This window comes from Cylas formicarius, unplaced genomic scaffold (genome assembly GCF_029955315.1).
Source record: "Cylas formicarius isolate icCylForm1 unplaced genomic scaffold, icCylForm1.1 PGA_scaffold_12__32_contigs__length_19106922, whole genome shotgun sequence".
Taxonomy (NCBI): domain Eukaryota; kingdom Metazoa; phylum Arthropoda; class Insecta; order Coleoptera; family Brentidae; genus Cylas; species Cylas formicarius.
The window spans coordinates 8,861,047-8,881,120 of NW_026844225.1; the positions used below are offsets into that span (position 1 = coordinate 8,861,047).

At 33.1% G+C, this 20,074-nt stretch overlaps 1 protein-coding gene across 1 annotated transcript in view; it reads left to right on the forward strand.

Annotated features, from left to right (window-relative positions):
• Positions 1-20,074, forward strand: part of LOC132708581 (E3 ubiquitin-protein ligase RNF220-like) — a 189,924-nt gene that overhangs the window by 54,068 nt on the left and 115,782 nt on the right. Inside the window, exon 5 of the mRNA XM_060680978.1 lies at positions 4,938-5,051. Within this exon, the coding sequence (XP_060536961.1) occupies positions 4,938-5,051 (114 nt within the window). The remainder of the gene's footprint in view (positions 1-4,937; positions 5,052-20,074) is intronic.

Sequence of the window (20,074 nt, forward strand, 5' to 3'; positions counted from 1 at the left end):
GAATAATATGAATATGCAGGGTTAGTCAAAAGTCAAATATCTCAGGAATTATTCCACTTAAATTTACCTAATTTAGTAAACGGGGGTTTCTAACGAGACTGGTTTCGATGGTGAACGTCGCCTATGTTGCCAGATTTATGTTTTTTTCCTAGGCTACTAAATTATTCAACCGTTTTTGCGGAAATGACAAAAATGAAGATAACTAATAATTTAATCAATAAACTGGGATTTAATTTAACTAACTTAAATAACTATAAAACGCCGTTGCGCGAATATTGACTAACCCTGTATATAACAGAAATTCTAACTCTCATGCCTCTCGATTAAATTTAAACCGATAATTATAACTGATCTACTATTATCTTGCCATTTGTGAGGCATTTACAACATGCCATGCATTATTTGTAACATCTTAACATCTTATTGGAAAAAAGAGAAGAAAATGTATATATATATATATATATATATATATATATATATATATATATATATATATATATATATATATATATATATATATATATATATATATATATATATATATATATATATATATATATATGATGACACTATATTCCGGGATATCATCCGTTCGCTCGTTGAACTCCGACTGGAATCCTGCATCCGACTGGAATCCTGCAAATCTTGCATCCGACTGGAATCCTGCAGACGTTTCGCCAAAATCTCACTTGGCATCTTCAATGCTCGCGCTCCGAAAACACTTCGAACACTTTCGGAGCGCGAGCATTGAAGATGCCAAGTGAGATTTTGGCGAAACGTCTGCAGGATTCCAGTCGGATGCAAGATTTGCAGGATTCCAGTCGGATGCAGGATTCCAGTCGGAGTTCAACGAGCGAACGGATGATATCCCGGAATATAGTGTCATCACATTTTTCCATCCGTGAATCAATACGTGAGAATATATATATATATATATATATATATATATATATATATATATATATATTCTCACGTATTGATAGTGTCATCATATATATATATATATATATATATATATATATATATATATATATATATATATATATATATATATATATATATATATATATATATATATATATATATTCTCACGTATTGATTCACGGATGGAAAAATGTGATGACACTATATTCCGGGATATCATCCGTTCGCTCGTTGAACTCCGACTGGAATCCTGCATCCGACTGGAATCCTGCAAATCTTGCATCCGACTGGAATCCTGCAGACGTTTCGCCAAAATCTCACTTGGCATCTTCAATGCTCGCGCTCCGAAAACACTTCGAACAGTGTTTTCGGAGCGCGAGCATTGAAGATGCCAAGTGAGATTTTGGCGAAACGTCTGCAGGATTCCAGTCGGATGCAAGATTTGCAGGATTCCAGTCGGATGCAGGATTCCAGTCGGAGTTCAACGAGCGAACGGATGATATCCCGGAATATAGTGTCATCACATTTTTCCATCCGTGAATCAATACGTGAGAATATCATACACCTTTACGGGAAGGAGATCTTTACAGCCACCAAGTGTTATGAAAAACTAAGACAGTGTTCGAAGTGTTTTCGGAGCGCGAGCATTGAAGATGCCAAGTGAGATTTTGGCGAAACGTCTGCAGGATTCCAGTCGGATGCAAGATTTGCAGGATTCCAGTCGGATGCAGGATTCCAGTCGGAGTTCAACGAGCGAACGGATGATATCCCGGAATATAGTGTCATCATATATATATATATATATATATATATATATATATATATATATATATATATATATATATATATATATATATATATATATATATATATATATATATATATATATATATATATATATATATATATATATATATATATATATATATATATATATATATATACACAAAACGGTAGTCGTGACCGGCTAGTTGAACAACAAATTTTAGTTAATTGGGGTATCGGTCCTGATCAGGACCGATACCCCAATTAACTAAAATATATATATATATATATATATATATATATATATTCTCACGTATTGATTCACGGATGGAAAAATGTGATGACACTATTCCGGGATATCATCCGCTCGCTCGTTGCATATATATATATATATATATATATATATATATATATATATATATATATATATATATATATATATATATATATATATATATATATATATATATATATATATATATATTCATTTATTTTCTTATTTCATTATAATTATATTATTGACATATATCAATCGTTCATTGTTGACAAATTCATTTAGAACATTAAAATTAAGAACTTAGGACTCACAAAAATGATCCGTTCCTTGCAATAACTTTGCTATTCCGCTTTCTAGGTCGACTTTATAACGCCCTATAAATTTTGGTTAGTTAGCTTTTGAAACTTACCTCTCAACAACTTTAAAAAATACAAATTCCATCTGACGATGATATGTGTTCATTTTACATTTGGCATTGTTGTTAATGGCTAACTTACAGAAAAAAAGAAACGATTGAGTCGATTTAGAAAAATCATACACCTTTCCAATGAGCTAGATACCTAGCTAGATAGAGGGAAGCTCGTGTAGACGTTGGTAAAAGGAAGTGGCCATTTTTTTTCTCCGAAGGAGTTGTGCAATTCCATTAATTTTTGGACCGTTATTTTTTTTAAATTTCGATTTGGTTGCAAATGAAGTTGAAGACAATTCACTAACGATACTGACGATGGTTCAAATTGTAATGGGTGATAGAGGACTCTATGTCCCAGTAAAAAGTTCTTTACAATTTTCTAGTAATTTAGAATTTATGTAAAGAACTTAATAACATTTTATCAAACACTTTGGATTTTGAGATTCTATTTTAAAACTGCTCATATTCACAATCGAAGCAATCGCAAAATCGCCAAAAAATACTTACCACCCGTATAAAGCAAAAAAATTAAATGGCGCGCATCTTAGGATGGTGTTTCCATTTTGCACACCAAACTGGTTTAAAGACAACTAGTACACAGTTAAATTTGTCACAACCCAACAAATTACATGTAAAGGCTGCTTGGACTTATTAGGAACTACTTTACGAGGCAACGATACCAAACAAGGCGAGCCGCTTGTTTTATTCTCGTTATTACGTTTATTAAAATGGCAGGTTTCTTGCAATGGATTGAGATATGCTGTATACACAACGAAACGTGTGTTATGGAGATCCTTTTTGCTGCTAGCTACCAACGAGTCTAACCGCAGCTTTCGCGATTAACGATTAATTTTAATAGCTCCAAGTGGTTCGGGCAAACCTACATGCCATATTAGACCGCATAACTTAACAGACGTATCAAAGCCTTTTCGTGATCACTCATCCGTGTTTTATTGCTCATTATATTATCCCTTTATAATCAGTCTATCTGCTTCTAATATACGTTTACCTTCATCGTATTGAAATACGAAGGATACTTTGTCTATAATCTTGATACAGACTTGACGGATCTAGTTATACTTACCAAACTTTAGTTAGGAATATTGGTTTTATTATTTTTTTTAGAATTGTGTTAAATTTCACAGAACCTTTCGAATTTGATCAGTCTAGAATATGTGTCCATGTATCCAGAGATCCTATGCGTAGGAGCCAAGCTTTTATGGCGGTTCAAAAAGTAAAGGAAAATATTAATTAATAAAAATCAGCTACCTAGTAACACAATTTAATCATAAATTTCTGAAATTCTTTTGAAATTTGGGTTTGTTACAGGAATTTAAGATAAAATTTTAAGCCGAGAATACCACAACATCGAAATATGATTTTCATATAACGCTGCTCATAGATTTTTAATTTGATACTCGAATTTCATCAGTTCTCTAATATATCCTGCGTTCTCCCTTTATGGTGCAAGCACAATGTAATTTCCATCTTGAATATTCCTCAAAAGTTTACGACGTGTTACATTAAATATATTACTCAAATTGAAAAAAAATACAACAACATTAACGCACTTCATTTTCTTTTTAATAGATAGATGCTTTTTTAGCTTTAGCTAGAATGTTAACTATTACAAAACTTCTGGATTCCTCCTGCGTCGATTTTTGCTGAGTCAAACTTGCTGATTTATCGCCAATCATCCTGTTGGCTTCTTCAGAGCTTGACTGAAACTGACTCGCATTTTATTCTGTACCTACTTATATATTGCTGGAGGGGGGCCGAGCTAAATGAGAGGCATAAACACCGTCTCGGATTCCCATATGGGTGATTACATGATTACATGCAAGAATTTTAGTTTTATCGAATAAATTCGTGCCATTCATTGAAAATATATTCTGTATGACTTTTTTGCAAAGCGGTTGAATAGTTTAATTTTCTAAAAATTTTCCATTGTTTATTTGTTGGATCTAGTTTTTAGTTATCTAATAATTATTGTCCAGATTAATTATCATTTGTGTTTTATTATTAGTATTGTTCCCATTAATTTTGTTATGTGGTTCATAAAATAAATTTATTGCATATAAATTGAACGGTATCTGTGTGGCCAAAGTTGCAATTTTTGGTCAATCCTTAGTGAATATAAAATATAGTTTAAATTTGTCATTCTGGCATTTGAAGGAATTATATTATTAATAGTATTTAATCTCTCTTTACGGTTTATTTGAATCCCATATTTAAAGAACCCTAAAGAACTCACCTGAAAACTGCATATGTGTATGAAAAATATTGAAATCCTTGAATAAACAAAGCTTTTTATTTTTTGAAGAACCTCAATTAATATAAATCTGTTTTCCTTTCTTAGTGTCGATAAAAGAAATTTACATAAGGTTTATAATTGCTCCAATGAGTTATATCCCCTATTTTTTTAAATTTGATTTAATATTAATAAGCCAGGGCGCTTTAGGATTTGTAATTAGAGTAAGAGTAAGTTTCGAAATGAACAGCCGGTAGTAGTCTCAGGCGCAGGTATAATCTTCAATATTGAATTTTGCCTTTTTGTTTCAGTAGGCCCTTTATTCGGTGGAAGTTTTGCCAGCAACGGGGCGTATACTTTTTCGGTTCCTGGTCTGCCCCCTGCAGCCCACGCATTAGCCAAATCCACATTTCTATTCGATCACGGTAAGTCTTTCGTTAATTAATATTTTTAGATTCAAACTGAGATGAAGTTTTTAAAGAAAAGGACGTCGTAAAAGTCTTGAAGTTTTGGTTTTCAATCGCGAATTGGAATAATTAAGAATAAATTGAAATTCAACCACCAAATCGTTGAGAATCTAATCAGCAACCACCGCCATTTGCAATCGTTGGAATAAAAGCAAAACCAGAACGCCCAAATTCCCTAATGGAAAGCACACCTGCATGGCATTGCCATGCATGACCATCACGCAAACTGTAGAAAAATATTCTAAGAAAAATAAGTCGGAATTATTTCGTTATTGCCTTTTGAAAATGAAATACTAAATACACCTAAATTTTAATAATATTATTATAGACTACATAAACAAAAACTAACTGTAGTAATTTCTTTCAAATTTGCCGACGTCAATAATGAAAGTATTGCGAAGGTATTAGACCATCAAGCTATTATTTTTGGTCCATTCTCATGGTCCGTGTTTTAGAAAAAACCTTTTTATGCGGACATTTAAACCCATTGAGAATTTATATCGGCTAGGCCAATGGGAACCTCGCACTCCAATGTTGGATTGGGGATTTTACCGAAAATTTAATTTCCATATAAACCACATGTGCACGTATATATTTAAAATGTAGGGAAAGTATTTTGAATTCATAAAAATTGGTATTAGAAACTATTATTACAATACTTATTTTAATTTTATGGGCGTTGATACAATTGACTTTGCCCTAGAATTGTACATTGACTTCAATTTATGATTGGTAAAATTTCTACTGCTGACAATTAAGATTTTTGTTAGGTATAGTTAGACTTTTGGTTAGTTTTGGTTAGTTTTTATTGGATTTTTCGTAGACATATTACCAACAATAACCCAAATTAGCCAAAACTAATCAACACCAAAATCAAGTCAAGTCACACGTTCGGATGCTATCGTCAAGCTTGTGAACTCTCTTGAATTTTTGATTGGTGAAAATTTTAATGCTGACAACTAAGATTTCCATTTTGGTTAGTTTTTCTTAGTTTTTATTAGAGTTTTAGTTAGTTTTGATTAATATTGATTGTTTTTTTTGTTGACATATTGACTCAAGTAGCGAATGAAAATATTTTAAGAAATCCTTTAATTCTAAATCAACTAACCAAAACAGACCAACACTAAGCAATACCAAAATCTTCTCAAAATCAAGTCAATTCACAAGTCCGAAGTTTTAGGATCTTCAAGCTTGTGAACTCTTTTGAATTTTTGATTGGCGAAAATTCTACTGCTGACAATTAAGACTTCTATTTCGGTTAATTTTTGTTAGTTTTGATTAGAGTTCTAGTTAGTTTTGGTTAGTTTTGATTGCTTATTTCGTTGACATATTGGCTGAGGTAGCAAACGAAAATATTTTAATAAATCGTTTAATTCTAAATCAATATTTCAACTAACTAAACTAACCAAAACTGGCCAGCCAACACTAACCAATACCAAAATCTTTTCAATATCAAGTCAATTCATAAGTCGATGCGAAATGCGAAAGCTAATAGTAATTAATAGAATATATTAATTATTAATGAATATATAATTTTATGTAATTTATGTCGGTTATGTAATTTTTCGACATTACCGAAGTCACTTTTTATCACATCTATTTTTCTCAGGCCACACCCACGAACCATTTTTAATTAAATTAATTATAATTAACGAAGCAAATTAATTACCGTTTATGTAATTTTTCGACATTGCCGATGTAGCTTCAACTATTTTACAAAGTTCGGGGTGCCCGTCTATTTTCCTTTTTTTTACGTCACGTGACAAAGATGCCAGCCAGCGAACGTTTGGCCCTTTGACAGATAACGTTTGATCACTGAGACGAACGGGAGAACAAGTCCCCTCGCCCCCTCCGGAGGGCCACCCGATGGTGTGAATGCGCACCCTCTCGACGATTTGCAGTAAAAACTCTGATACTAACATAATTAAAGTACAAGCAGTGTAATTTTACTTAATTAAATTCCCTTTTTCAACGGACGCCCGGTGTCAAGCTGAGAGTTAAGCGGAGAAAAATCCCTAGGCGCACCGAAACGAACCGTCTTTGCTCTTGTATATTTATTTTTCAAAAATCCCGCGCTTTATTACATTTACGTACGTACGCACGTATTTCTCTGTTCTTAAGTATTTGTAAAACAGAACAGAAAAAAAAAGAAAAAGAAAAATAATATAATAAATAAAATAAATAGTTGCCTAAATTAGACAGTAGGTCCAATTAAGTCGCACTATCTATTTTTTTTAGATGTAAAATTTGTTGCCCCGTATTCTAGTTTGACGAAAAATTTGAATTTTATGCAATTTTTTGTTAACGTGAGAACTATTGCCAAGTATCCATGACAATATTAGGCATTCAACATGAAAATATAATTTTTGGCATTATAATTCAGTTTTAAACATGATCCCTAAAACTGTCAGATGGATAATATTGGATATCTGACAATAGTTTTTAATCGTGGACAATTTTTCTTAATAACAATCAGAGTTTAAAATTAAAATAAAATACTTTCCAATATGGTACACGAAGAGGAAGTTACAATGCTTTTGACCAAGGAAGAGAAATTTTAAGCCGATATCAGCAGATTTGCATAATGCAGAGAAGTTTATAAAAGTTTCAGATAGATAATATTGGATATCCGACAATAGTTTCTTAATAACAAAGAAAGTTTAAAATTATAAATAAATTACTTTCCAAGATGGTGCAAGAAGCGGAAGTTACAATGTATTCGACCCAGGAAGAGGAGTTTTAAGCTGACATCGGTAGATTTGATTCCGTGTTATACTAATACTAAAACAAAAATATTTGCATGTTTGGCACGTGTCAATCCAATCAAAATTCAGAAGTTTAACGATTAATATACATATTTTTATCGATTGATGCTTTGCACTATAAGCTAAGCTAAATAGCAATCTACGCGTCTGTTTTCCTCAAAAAAAAAACGGAAAAACAGCCGCTGACTTTATGGTCGTCGATATAATTTTTTTCTTCACTGGTAAATCTTAATCGCGTTATTCTATAATTTACCTTATTTTTCTTGTTCTAATAGAGCTCTAAACTCTATAACTCTATAACCGTAAAATAATTAATAAGTATCAATTTAACCAACACCTCGAGACGCCACTGGCGTAAACGAGCGGAGCCGCAAGTCCCGAGAGCTGAGGGAGACGATACAGACTTTTTACTTTTTCCACCCAATGAACATTAAAACTCGGCATTTAATTTCATCAGAGATCTAAGAGGAGATTTTTGACCATAAAAAGAAGAGCAGAAACACTGAGCCGTTTCGCCGTTTGCCGTGACATTTTTGTTCGGATTGCGAGGGTTACGCCATTCGAAACAGATGGACGTCTAAGCAAGCTTATCACCCCATTTTTGGCGCCCTTTAGCGAGAAAAAATGGCCAATTTAGTGATAAAAAACGGCTTTATCTCGCAACTTTCGGTTGCGCTTTTTAACGCGCAAGTTTTAATGACGGCCATTTTTGCATTCCAGATATTTAAAACGGCGGGAATGTTTGCGCACTACGCTCTCAACTGCAATTGTTGTATTAACGCCAAACTTTTATAATTTGCTAATATGTACGAGGTGTTTGTGATTGTGCCCTTTTTGCGTCTTTTTGGATTCTTCAGGGCGATTTGAACGATTTATTTTTATCTAAAAACTTGTTTTCTTCTTTTTAAAGGTGTAAAAAGTAAAGAGCCACAAGATCTTTCATGGTACAATAGTAAGCTTTTATTAATTTTTCAAAGAAACTTCCACAGGCTACTGTAATACTTTTTACAAAACTTCTGGATTCCTCCTGCGTCGGTTTTTGCTTAGTCGAAATAGCGATGTTTCGCCAATCATCCTGTTGGCTTCTTCAGAGCTTGACTGTCAAGTTGAGCTCTGAAGAAGCCAACAGGATGATTGGCAAAACGTCAGCAATTTGGACTAAGCAAAAACCGACGCAGAAGGAATCCAGAAGTTTTGTAAAAAGCAAAACTTTTATTATGAATCTAATCTTTTTACGTGGTAATTTGAAAAATGCAATGTTAAGACGTAGAACCAAGTAAATTTTATCATTGATTGTGGAGTATCGCGTTCATTCAATTCAATGCTAAAGTAACAGTTCGTGTTTAAGCTACAAAAACCGGAGGTCTCGAAACGTGACAACTAGCGTTTGTTACTAAAATAAATTATACAAAAAATCAGCAAATTTCTGTTATGTTTTCCATTTTTCAACAATTTATGTTACCTTAACAATTAACGGTGCAGTTTTCACCAGCGTCGTGACTAAAACCCAACACAATACCTGAAACAAAGCGCAATTTAATTCAAATTACAATATAACAATATTTATTACTTAGAGATAATAAAATTTCTATTATAAATATGCTAAACACCCATAGACACTATCAGCACAGTATCAGCAATCAGAAAGAACTACACTAACAGGAAAAGTTTTTTATAATTTTTTGTGGCTTCTAACCATCAAGTCAATTTATTTTACTAACTTTAACTAAATTTACCCAAATTTTGGCCAAGCTTTTTTATTTTTATTAAAAGGTATTTAATTAAAAAAACGTTACTGATTAGTAACTATTTTTAAGATTTTCGAAAGCTCTGACTTTAAGCTAAATCCATAGAATTATCCAAAAAATAACACTTTCAATAAATTAATTATGATTCGGTTATAATAATATGGAATAGCTTTTTTAGAATTTTTAAGTAACGCAAAGGGCTAAAAATGTACAAAAAAAACAGATTTTCGTTAATTTTGAAAGTGGGTCTTGTCTTGTCTTCTCCCCTATTAACATTGTATTGCAAAATACATGTCTAATATAGTGAATAAAGGAAGCAACATTTTGAGGCCTTAGATTGTAGACCATCTTCATTTTTTACAAAGTACTCTTATATGATTTATTTACTACAGAAAAATGCGCATTAGATTTAGTTTTAAGGGACGCTTAATTCTGTCGAGCTAAGCTTTCAGTAATTTAATTGACTACTAAAAATATTTGAGACATATTTATTTGGTATTTCGGTAAAAAAAATTGTTTAGTTTAATTTTTTAAAGCTGAAAAAAAAAGGGAAGACCCCCGAAGCGTATCTTAGGCAACTTAAATCGAAAAGCAAACTCAAACTACCCCTCGGCTGACACTTAGTCATAGGTCGGTACACACAAAACATTAGTTTTCCGCGACGAGCAAATCTAGTACGTCAAATGTCAGTTAACATTCGCTACAACAGCTCACTTGACGCACCCTCAATTTCCACAACAATCTGAACCCCTGAAAAGGCCAATGCATGTTCGATCAATGGCGTAGGGAACAAAATTAAATTCCACAAATTTTTTGATGTACGATAAACATATTTAGTACTTTTTCAGTGCGCCAGGACTGCTGAGACATTTTTAAATTATTTATTTATTTTTTAGAATCAAGAAAACTTTAATTTATATGGGAGGGTGGGACAAAGCGGCCCACTTAAGCTTTTTATTATTTTTGTGGCTTTTCACCATCAAGTCGATTTATTTCTGACTAACTTTAACTAAATTTACCCAAAGTTTGGCGAAGCTTCTAAAAAAATTATAATTATTAGAAGAAAAAACAAAAAAAAAAGTTTTGGTTAATTTTTGTCCCACCCTCCCCTACATTTAGAAACATTTAAACTCAATGTGGTTGCTTAGCATCTTTTGACGCAAATTTAGAAGATTTACATGCATTTTTTTGATTCTACTCAACCAAAAATCATATTATCATTAATAATAAATAATATGTTTTTATAACGTACAATTGTTTATTCAAAATAATTACTTTGATAAATTGCTAACTAGCAAGAAATTATGTGAATCTTTAGTCCTGTCGATATTTAATTGTGCTAATTGAGTGTATTACCCTTGTGTATGATCTGTTGGTTTTTTCCATAGATTACTTCTGAGTTCGTGACTTATTATAATGCCAGGATACTTATAATATATTATTTATTATTATTTATTATATTATATTTATATATTTATATATTGTATTATATTTATTTAACAATAATTTTAAAAAATTATAATAATAAAGAAAGAAAAAATCTTATTAACAATTCATATGGTACGTCAGTAAATAATATGGCAAGATGATTGACATTAAATAAATATATCAATTATCCAATTTTACGCTAAGTTATAATAAAATATCATGAAATCAGGGAAGAATACAATTAATTTTAATAATTATAATAAATAATAAATAAATAAATTCGACTACCTCTAAAAATTTAAACAATTTAAAAATAATTAAACTGCTTTTCGAATAAACCCAATTTCGAGACATCCGTCCCCTTCCCTTAAAAAAAAAACAAAATGTTTATCGTGTATGTGTATTTCAACATGCTAATTGTAATGATAAAAGTAATAAATAACGTATTATATAATTTTGAAAAGGATTTTGGCACGCCAATGGACACCCCAAAGTCCGTCACAACCCAACGTTTGCTGCTAATAGGCACTACTGAACCAAATCTCAGCGCCCCACACGATTACCTTACCTAATTACTCTTAACTTGGCGTTTCTCTGTAAATTGTTTCAAACGACAGGGCCAATTCGGCACCGATCAGGCGGGAAAACGTTTTGTGCATCGGAACGTTTTTAATTTTATTGCGGCAAAAATGGCGCCCGCATAGAGGTGTGGCGGCGTGAATCGTGTCAAAAATGAAAAATGAGTTGTCGTCGCCCTTAATACGTGTCATCAGGTGTATATAATGCGTAAAAATTTCAAATTTGTTTAAAAGTTGCAAACGTGTTTGCTGACACGGAATACGTATACGGGGGAGGCTAATAATTAAATTTTATTCAGACGTTAACGTTGGCTTAACCACATTCCGGTGATGAGCTCGAGCCTACAAAAAAGAAATGAATTATACATCCCAAAAAAAAATTTTTTTTGTCTGTCAGTTCTGCGTTGTCTGCCTCACGGTTTTTCGACCATAACTTCCGAACGGTTTGAGCAACACGCTGCAAATTTTGCTCTTGTTTTACAGTTCATGAGATGCGTAAGATATGTAAAAATGGCTGCGCTCAAACTTCCCTTTTTTCGATTTTCCATTGCTTTTTGGAAGTTTCTATGAAACACGCTAAGTGTCCGAAATTTGCAGCTATGGACTTTAAATTTGGCAAGCAAATAGCGTTTGGTCTCTTAACGGAAACTATTGAAATTTGGTTATTTGGGGGGACGGGAAGTATTTAAAAAATATAAAAATCGCGTTTGTAAGGGTCTAATAAAAAAATCATTCCTCAAAAACCGTTTATGCAACAGAAAAAATTCTTGAACGAAAAGACGCACAAGATTTGGCTCCGTAAACTTTTATTATTGATAACTTTTCAAGAATGTACAGGGTGAGCGCATATTAAAAATCTGGAAAAATAAAAAATGGGCCCCATTAATATTGAAAATCGGATATAACTAAAAGACTGTGTCTCAGATGTTAGTTTCTTTTACATGGCGATATAGCCCGTACAGACAGCTAAAACTGTTGTATTTAAGATTTTTATTTATTGTTAAGGATGTTCCCGATATTCCGTGCTATATAAGAAATACGTTAAGTGTCCTAAATTTGCAGATACCGACTTCAAATTTAGCAGAGAAGTAACACACATTGGGGGCAATCAAGTTTCAAAAAGTATTAAAAAAAAAAATGGAACGATTTTTTTTTTGGTTTGGCTTCCAGAAAATCATGTCTTTCTCCATAACCATTAACTCGATTGGCAAAATTCTTTAACTAGCAGACGCGGAGGATCCGAGGCTATAACATTTATTTGAGTCATTGTGTCGATTATACACAAAGGTTTTCCAATAATATTATGGGACTACTCTAACTTTAGAGTATATCTATATAAGCAATAAGGATTCTTCTAAATTTAGATTACACTTAAAGTTGTTGAACGGTTTTTAAAAGACGCAATATTTACTAATAGTTTCTAGAATTCGTATTTTGGAATGCTTCATGTTCTTAAAAAAGGATGTACATAACGTCCCTTACTTAAAATTTAATCACTTTTGTCACTACAATGTGATTTTTTAAAATATACCACCCAAAAAAAAACAAAGCAATTCAGGTCTATTCTTTTTGAGTACGTTAATTTCATCTAACGCAACACTTTTTAGAAATTTTATTGCATTACTTGTTGATTTTTGAAAACTTGGTTAGAATATGATATGAAATGATACAGAATTAAACCCCACACCCAATAAAAGTGCTAATTTTAAAAATTGAGATTTTTAAATTAGAAAAAATAAAATGATTTGAGGGTCATTTGTGATCACCCTGTATAATGCATTTTCGCCATAGATAGGCAAAGCATTAAATATTATCCACTTCCACGGATCCATAATAAAAATTTCCGATTTTAGTTTTTAAGTGTAGAAAAACATATTGTTCCAAAGGCCTGTGTTTCCGCAAAAAAAAATGAAAAAGTTCATTTTTCTCAAAAACTAATCAAAATGGCGTATTCTATGTAATCACAAAAATACTCAAAATCAAGCAAATAGATTTTTTTAATAAGTATATACAGTGTGCCCCACGTACTGTACCGTACACTGTTGCGAAATCTTTGTTTATGTTTCGATTTTGATTTTTTTTTTTTGGATAAGTCCCTGAATAATGCAATAAAACCTTGTTTTGCTCTTTGCTTCAACTTAAATTGATGGACAACTCAGACTATCTCAAAAAGAGAGAGAAAAGAGGAGTACTATTAGAGATTTTTTTAATAAGTAAATTGGAAACGAATTCTTATTCGGAGTACATAAAACCTGACTATACTAATTTCTCTGAAGTTCGCTTGAGCATTACTGCTGTAGAATGTTTGTTGATGACTCAATTTTGATAATTCTTTTTTTGCTGAATGGAATTTCACTGAAAGACACTAACGATTTTCTTAAAGTTAAATATGATTAGAGAGGATTAGACATCAACTAAACATATATATATATATATATATATATATATATATATATATATATATATATATATATATATATATATATCCAACAAAAAAGAAATATCAAAATTAACCTACAACCTGAATAAGAATTGGTTGACACTATTCTTAAAGAAATCCCTAATAGTCCTGCTTGATATTTGACGTCAAAAATTAGTCCCAGTTGATAATGACTTTAGGTTCGCGTAAAAAGAAACTTAAGGTTTTAGTGCATTTTTTAGACATATATCCGGCAAAATAAAACTGTAATCAAAGATTTTACAATGATGTACATTATAAAAATTGGTATAGTTGGGTTCTATGTAATCCGCAATAATACTTCTCTCTTCTCTCTCTTTTGTTAAATAAGCAAAACAAAGTTTTGATGTATTTTTTAACCTTTTTTTTTATCAAAATCGATCCATAAATAAAAAATTCACAAGGGTGTGGAACACACTATATACTTAGGGTCAAACATTTTTTGTATTTAACTTTTTTTCCTCAGTGTCGTACTTATTGAGATAAAGAATAGAAATATCTTAAATTGACGACACACACACACATCGAGTACCTATTTCTAAGAAGGCTACCTTTAATATTTCGGGATTTGTAATAAAAAAACTATAAGCTACCAACAAATATGACTTCATTGTTTATCAAAATATTCACCCCGATGATCAATACACTTTTGCATACGATAAAGCCAATCATCACACACCCACATCGAGTCGGGCACCTCCAAAACATGTTTTTTAAACGCATCAATCGCTTCTTCTGGTGTCAAAAATCGTTGCCCGCGTAATTTATTTTTAATGTATGGGAATAAAAAGAAGTAATTAGGTGCTAAATCAGGACTATATGGTGGATGGCTCATCAAATCAACGTTTTTAATTATCAAAAAGTTCTTTGTTTGCACTGATCGGTAAGAGCTAGCATTTGTTGTTCTGGAGACTGATTGGTTTTTCCAATTTCTTCGAAGACTTTCGGCAAACATTCAGAATTGACTGTTTTACCTTTCACCAAAGAAATAGTTGCAACGTGGCCAGTTTTCCTGAAAAAAACAGGTTACTTTGCGCACGAACAATTTTTGTGGGCTTTGTCTCATTCTGAAAGACCCACACAGTCGACTGCTGCTTACTTTCAGGTTCATATGCACACATCCATGATTCATCACCTGTCACGATATCATAGACGTATTTGGAAGCACCGCGATCGTATTTTTTTAGCATCATCAACACGAGCCTTTTTTTGAGCTGATGTCAAACTGTGTGGAGTTCATGTAAAATTGCATGTATGCTGGTCCCACTAATGCCCAAAGATATCTCAATCTCATGGTAAGTCACATGACGATTGTGCAATAGTATATTATGCAACACGTGCGGTAAACGGCATTTGACTCACGAGTTTATTTGATACGAGCGGAGCGAGTTTTTAATAAACGAGTGAGTTAAAAAGTTTACCGAACGTGTGTTAGTTTTTGGGTACGTTTTCGCAAAACAACACTGACACGACCGTCAGAATTGAAAAACGTCAAAATTGAAAACGTGGGAAATATCTCCGAAAACATCCGATTGCTCCCAAATCCGTGCGGTAAAATCCCGGAAATGTCCAAAGTGGCTCGGATTCGTGGGAAACGAAACTAACGTGGTAAAGTGACGCTTCCCACACGCTAGATCGGTGCGTAATTAGGTATTTTACAGACGGGAGTAGAAAAAAACAGTTGCCGCACTGCGTCAATGTTTTTTTTGACAACTACCGATTTTGGACGACCTTCACGAAATTCATCCTTAAGAAAACTACGACTGAAGTCTGAAAACCAGCGATAAACAGTATTTCCTAGATGGCGCTTTAACTCCAAAAGTCAAATTAAGTTCATCGATGCATTGTTGTTGAGTTAGTCCACGTCACAAAAAACACAAACAACAATCTTCCGCCAAAACCTGAGTAAACCTGACGTCAAAATATCAAACTTCCCAATAAAAACGTTAGCCACCAGATGGCAGAACTAGTTTCAGAAAATCCCGAAATATAAAGGCAGCCCTCGTACGCGAAGCCCTGGCGTTGGCAATTAATAAGGGTAGACAAAAACTAGTTCTTTTATTTTGCCAAGACTGGTTGAACGACACCAACATCTATCCGCCGAGCTGTCGACCACTACCAATGGCCGTACCGTTTACTTTTTGCCGTTCATGTACCCCACCCGGGCCAAACATTTATCACTATCATAAAAGTTAATTAATTTCCTAGCGCGGCAAACAAATTTTCTGACAAATAACCTGACGTAATCTGCATAAAAAGCGAACGAAACGGTGACGTACGTGTCGTAAAAGACCGCGTAGTAATACCCACGATATCTTATTATGTCATAATGGGTCCGGGTAACTACCCCTCTCTCCCGAAAAGAAAAATCCCTATTACAAAGGATGCCGGGGCCTCTTATAGGATATGCAAAGAGCGATGTTTGTTTATATCACACATCCTTGGAACAGCGTGTGTAGCCATATGTCAGGCACCCTTGTTATCGGATCACTTTGCAGCAGATTACCTCGATCCTTCTGCAATCTAAGCGAGAGAGAACGTGAATGTCTGCCGTCGTTGCGGATAAAAAGAGACGGCGTCGAATTTTCTTCGCCCGCGAACTAGAAAGAAAATTGCTTTCGCTGCCTCTTCCTTCGACGGCCGGACTGATTACTTATTCTCTAATATATTTAATCGAGATGAGACCCCGGCTTCCGATAAGTTTACCGCAATACCTTTGAAGGATAAAGCAAACAAATTGTATACCCGCTTCGCGTTATATTCCCGCGTGTGATATATATAGAGCATTTGAGGGAATTTAAATATCGCTTTCCACGCACGCATCCTTTAGGGCCCGAAAATGAAACTTTAAGATGTGTTCTTACCATATTATTTTCAATTATGGACATTAACTTTGTTCTTGTTCTGGAGCAACCGTCCATTGGAGGTTCTTCATAAAGAAACAAATAAATTTGACTTACGTAACAGGCATGAAGCCCAACCAACAGGTATGGTCTGTTCATAGATATAAGAAAGTGACCAATTGCTTTTGAACGGGATTATCCAAGGGTGGTGATTATCATACAACGCAACAAGATTATTACCTAAAGTTTCGGAATTTAAATTCGGGTAAAATTGTGGTCCGTAATAGAAAATAATTTTATACGTACTTGTGTTTAATATTCTTTGGTTTGGTATACTACTTAGTTTAAGTTTATTAGTAATCATTCTTATTTCGTGTGTAATACAGCGTGTGTTGAATCGTGTGCGAATTATGCAAAATATGTGGGAGTCTAGTGTATCTCAGGAGATGCTCCCGCCCAAATGTAGAAAACACTATTCTATTGAGACTAAGGAAGTTATAAACTATGTTTATTTGACTCTCATTGCACGTGGTGCCAGCAAGCAAGCATCTTTAGAAGAAAATCCCATTTCAGCGAGGAAAAAAAGAAGCGATGGTGATATTTTCTCGAGTGTAGATGAAAGTGATCAAGATATAATACGGCGTAAAATTTACTAGTTGTACGAGGAACAAAGCGTGCCTACATTAGATAGCTTAATCAGGAGGCTTGAACCGGTGTTAAATGTGGGAGAACTACCTTATGGAAGTGTATTCAACACATGGGTTTTAGATTCAAAAAAATTGATAAAAGGCAAGTTTTAATGGAATCTTTTAGAATTCTGAAATGGCTACTGAAATATCTAGAAAAAATTAGGATTTACAGAGAAGAGCAAAGGCCAATTATTTACTTGGATGAAACCTGGTTCGACACTTATGATACCCCGGAAAAGGATTGGGTGGACTCAACTGATAAGTGTAAACCTAACGCGCCATCTAAAAGAGGTAAAAGAATAACTATTTTGCATGCTGGCTCTAAAGATGGTTGAATTCCAAATGGACTTTCTCTGTCTGCGAAAAATATTAACGATTCTTCTCTGGATTACCATGAAGACACCACCGCTGATTTATTTGAAAGTTGGTTTAAAAACAAACTAGTTCCAAAGATTCCCCTTAATAACGTAATTGTAATGGACAATGCAAGTTATCACAGTAAATAGTTGACTAAAACCCCTTTCTCATGTGACACAAAAGCAAACTACATGTATAATAACGACATTTATTTTCACTAAGATTATACCAAAAAGCAATTAATTGAGGTTCTACAAAGCTTGAACCTACAAAAAGAATACGTCTGTGATAATTATGCAAAAAGTCTAGGGCATACAGTTTTACCTCACCACTGTATATTTAATCCCTTGAACATGAAGACTCCACCGCTGGTTTATTTGAAAGTTGGTTTAAAACAAACATTCCTCCTAATAGCGTCATTGTAATGGACAATGCAAGTTATCACAGTAGAGAGTTGACTAAAACCCCTTCCTCATGTGACACAAAAGCAACAATCCAAAACTGCATGTAAGATTATACCAAAAAGCAATTAATTGAGGTTCTACAAAGCTTGAAGCTAGCTAGTCTGTGATGCAAAAAATCTAGGGCATACAGTTTTAAGGCTTCCACCTTACCACTGTATATTTAATCCCATTGAACATGTTTGGCACCAACTGAAATCTGGCATTCGTCGTAACAATGTTTCCCCCGTGTTAACTCCAATGTCCTCAAACTTATAGAAACCGAAGTTTTTAACATCCCTCCACAAAGTTGGGCAAATTCTGTTAAACATATAGAAAAGGCAGAAGAATCGTTTATCCATATGGCAAATAATGTAGAACAAATAATAATTAGAACAGACGGTGATAGCGATAGTGATACTGATATATTATGTGAATAATTTTAAGTAATTTAAGTAGGTAATAAAAATAATATTTGTAATTTTATTTTAGATTTAATTTAATAATAATTAAATTCTAAGCAAAGTACGGACCTGTTCGGCCATATTTCATTCTTACAGCTTGCCCGGGTCTTCCCTTAATTCGTATCAGTTAGTCACTTTCTTATATCTATCAACAGACTCTAGCTTGCAGAACAAATTAAAATAGAGGCATTGGATGTGATAATTACATCACGAAACTCAAAATCTAACACAATATAAGCGTTGTATAAGATGGGCCGTTTATCTTGAGCATCTCAGAAACTATTGGAAATGGAGCCAAAAGTTAGTTGGGGTATTACAAACTTTCAATTTGTTTTAATGTTGTATATACAGGGTGTTTCATTTTCCGTGGCCGAGTATCAACTTTCTTATTTTAAATGGAACGCATGCTGTATTGCTTCATTTTTGAATTCTATACAAAATACTAGACATATTTTGTGTATAATGTCCTATATCTAAGCCTAACCGTTTCTGAATTATTTTTTTTTTCGAAAAATGACGTTTGCAAGACTTACAATACCTGCCAATTTCTTCATTCGGAAGCATCTATTGTTTCACTTGAGTAAGTTTTGTTGTAGACGAAGGACTCGAATAACAGATTTCATAATAAATTTCGATACATAAGTACAGAGGGTACGTGAAAAATAAGACTGAAAATGAAATTAATAAATTGGCAAAAAACTTTTTCTTTAAGTGGAAACTACCTATTTTTATAATCTTGTCATATTTAGCATCAAAAATTAAGGCAATTTTATAAATAGTTGTATATGCCTAATATTTTTACTTTTTGAAATATTTGCTTTTAAAAATTTGTCAAAAATAATATGCTGTTGTCATATAAGTTCAGTTAGTGTAAGGTGGCTATGACGGCGTTTAAACAAACGAGTGCTAGAATGCTGCTTGCGCATTATCTTTATCACAATATATCGTACAATAAAAACCGGACCATGGCTCTTAGAGATTATATTAGAAAATTTCCCTTAAGAAGGCACCCAGAAAAAAGATCTTCGACAGGATTTACCAACACTTTATAATATATGGCACTTTGAAGAAAGAGAGAGATAGACGTGATCATATTTTGAATAATGAAGAGCAACTTAATATTTTGTTGCATTTTGCAGAGACCCCTGACGATTTAAACCGAATACTGCTTGTATTGCTCAAAGAGCCACAACTGTTACAAAAATTATTAT